The sequence below is a fragment of the Amphibalanus amphitrite genome, unplaced genomic scaffold (genome assembly GCF_019059575.1).
Source record: "Amphibalanus amphitrite isolate SeventyFive unplaced genomic scaffold, NRLGWU_Aamphi_draft 001919F_arrow, whole genome shotgun sequence".
In the NCBI taxonomy this organism is placed as follows: Eukaryota; Metazoa; Arthropoda; class Thecostraca; order Balanomorpha; family Balanidae; genus Amphibalanus; species Amphibalanus amphitrite.
Window position 1 is genome coordinate 1 of NW_024883412.1, and position 3,131 is coordinate 3,131.

The 3,131-nt window shown below is 58.6% G+C and overlaps 1 protein-coding gene across 1 annotated transcript; it reads left to right on the plus strand.

Moving 5' to 3' along the window:
- The first annotated feature begins 210 nt into the window (after positions 1-210).
- Positions 211-2,253, plus strand: LOC122375785. Its single transcript, XM_043355288.1, has 2 exons — positions 211-1,485; positions 1,976-2,253. Exons 1-2 carry the CDS (start codon positions 402-404, stop codon positions 1,984-1,986), a joined length of 1,095 nt encoding a protein of 364 aa, XP_043211223.1. The 5' UTR covers positions 211-401; the 3' UTR covers positions 1,987-2,253.
- The last annotated feature ends 878 nt before the right edge of the window (positions 2,254-3,131 follow it).

Here is a 3,131-nt window from a genome sequence, read left to right on the forward strand (position 1 = left end):
AAGGAACACAAGCCGGGGTGTCCCCCTTCGACGATCGTGTCTGTGTGGTGACCCTCTCGACAAGATCTCGCAACTGTTAGAGAAGATTTTAAGCCAGCTTCTCCAGTTCGTCCCGGCCCACCTCCGAAGCACTGACGAGTACCTACAACGCCTCTCGACGCCTACCCCGGGTATAAGCTACCTGCGGGGAGTATTGCCTTCAGCATGGACGTCACTGTAGTAGATTGCCCCACCCTGGCTGCGCCAGTGGCTCATGTGCCGCTGTACCTGGCGCCGCCCCTGACTCGGCCCGCGGCGCACGGCCTGAGCCGAGGCCGCGGTTCAATAAACCAGTACAGAACGGACCGCCGTGGTGTAACATTGGCGACGAGGACGCGCGGCTCGCGTGGAACTAGCCAAGGATGGCTGGTGTGGGGAGAATGGCGGAGTTCGACCCACAGGCCGAAAGTTTTGGGACCTATTCACGGCGCATGGAACAATTTTTCATCGCTAATGGTGTAAAGGAAGAGGAAGAAGTGCGTCGACGAGCAATCTTCTTGAGTGTGGTGGGCAGTGACGTGTTTAGCCTACTCGAGGACCTGATCGCGCCGGCCACGGTGAGCTCACTTAGCTACAAGGAGATCATCAAACTCCTGCTGGGACATTTTGAGCCGGCATCCTCAGCAATCGTGGCACGGTTCAGCTTTAATCGCGCCGTGAGAGAAGACGGAGAGTCTGTCTCGGCATTTGTGGCTCGTTTGCGTCGGTTGGCCAAGCCCTGTCATTTTCTGAGTGAAACACTGGAGGAAATGCTGAGGGACAGGTTCGTGTGCGGCCTTCAAAATGCACATATTCAAGCCAAGCTGCTGAAGGAGCAACATCTCTCTCTGGCGTCGGCTATTGACATCGCCCAACTCAGCGAGGCGGCGGACGCAGACGCTTCGCTGTTGAGCGGAGCGGTCGCGGCGGATGACGTCATCCACGCGGTCAGCTGGCACGGTGCCAGGAGGGGCGGCGCTGGAGGTCGAGGCGGCGGCCGCGGCCGCGGTCGCGGTGGCTGGATCAGCAGCGGCCAGCAGCGGAATCTGCAGCAGCCCAGTCCCAGGACGGGTGGCGAGGCTGCAATCTTCACTGGATCTTCACCAGGACGGGTACGAGGCGGTGGCGACAGCGGACGGCGTCGGGGTGTCGCGCTCCGCCAGCCGCAGTGCCCGTACTGTCTGCGACAGCAGCACGCGGAGACGGAGGACTGTCCGGCGCGGCGGCTGCGCTGCTATCGGTGCCACGCTGTGGGGCACGTGCGAGCCGCCTGTCGTGCCGGCTGGTCTCCGCGGGTGTATCATCTCGACGACGATGGTCTGGAGGCATTCCGAGACGGCGGCGGGCCCGGACCGTGGACTGAGAACCACGGCTCCGGGATGATGGACACGCGCCAGTCGTCGGGAGCGGCCGCTGCCGGGGAGTGCCGCGCAGCTGCAGAGGAATCGGGTCCTGCTTACTTGGAAGGTACGGTCTCAGGTGACGTGTCTGGTGGTGAGCCTGGGGAAGTAAGGCAGGGGCCGGACGATGATGTGTATTTTCTGTTCAAATCTCGTGAGATTGGTGGGACCGAGCGAAAACCACCATTGTGTGTTGATGTGTTTGTGGATGGGAAACCGGTACGAATGGAGGTAGACACTGGGGCAGCGCTATCGGTTTGTTCAGAGCAGGGGTACCGAAAGATTTGGCCTAAAGGGGGACCGGTGATTCAGCCATGTACCAAAGTGCTGAAAACGTACAGTGGCGAGATATTGCCGAGCGTGGGACAGGTGCAGGTACAGGTCAGATATGAGGGTCAGGCTGCTGATTTGTCTCTGATTATCCTGGAGGGTTCAGGTCCGTTTTTGTTGGGAAGGGACTGGCTGGCCAAGCTCCGACTAGACTGGCCAGCTATTTGTCGGCTGTCTACCGAAGCGTCGATTGAGGGTCTCGTGGCTGAGTTTGATGATGTTTTCAGCCCACAACTAGGACGCTACGCGGGCGATCCGGTGAGCATTGAGGTGGATGCCGGAGTTCAGCCGCGCTTTTTCAAGGCTCGCCCGGTGCCCCTGGCGTACCGGGAGCAGGTGGAGCACCAGTTGCAGGCCGAGATCGATCGGGGCTTGTGGGAGCCCGTGAAATCGAGTAAGTGGGCGGCACCGCTAGTGCTAGTGCCGAAATCTGACGGGTCAGTGAGGATTTGTGGGGACTACCGCCTGACCATTAATAAAGCGGCTCCGGTGGAGCAGTATCCTTTACCGCGTTTTGAAGAGCTCTCAGCAAAGCTCCAGGGGAGTACGGTGTACTCAAAGGTTGATCTCAAATCGGCCTATAATCAGCTCCCTCTAGACGAAAAATCGCGAGAATATCTTACCGTCAACACTCTAAAAGGCTTACTGAAGCCCACAAGACTCGGGTTTGGGTATTCATCCGCACCAGCACTTTTCCAAAGAACGATGGAGGTGCTCTTAGCGGGCATCCCAGGGACATGCGTCTTTCTGGATGATGTCGTAGTCTCGGGTAAGACGCTGCAGGAGCATAATGTCGCACTGCGAGCGGTGTTGACGCGTATCCGTGAGGCCGGACTGCGGCTTAACAAGGACAAGTGCGTTTTCGGAGCTCACAGGGTGGTGTACCTGGGTCATCAGATCAGTGGTGAGGGTGTCGAACCGACAGATGACAAAGTGGAGGCGATCACAGCGGCCCCGGAGCCGGAAAATGTGTCCCAGCTGCGCTGCTGGCTGGGACTGGTTAACTTCTACGGGAAGTTTCTGCGTGGTCTGGCCACTACGCTGTCACCACTGTACGCTCTTTTGCGAAAGGATGCTGTTTGGAAATGGGCGGACGCGGAAAAGGAGGCATTTCAGGATGCCAAGCGCCTGTTACGGAACCCTCCCGTTCTGGCACACTTTGATCCTCAGTTACCGATCACGCTGGCATGTGACGCCAGTCCGGTGGGGATCGGTTGTGTCCTCAGTCAAAAGACGCCGTCCGGCGAGCGCCCAGTAGCGTATTATTCGCGCACGCTCAATGAGACGGAGCGGCGTTACTCGCAAACTGACAGAGAGGGCTTAGCGGTGGTGGCAGGGGTCAAACATTTTCACTTTTATTTAGCTGGCAAGACGTTCGTTATC

What these genes read in the sequence shown, in the direction of transcription:
- LOC122375785 (XM_043355288.1), top strand. Translation starts at nt 402, where the DNA reads ATGGCTGGTGTGGGGAGAATGGCGGAGTTCGACCCACAGGCCGAAAGT.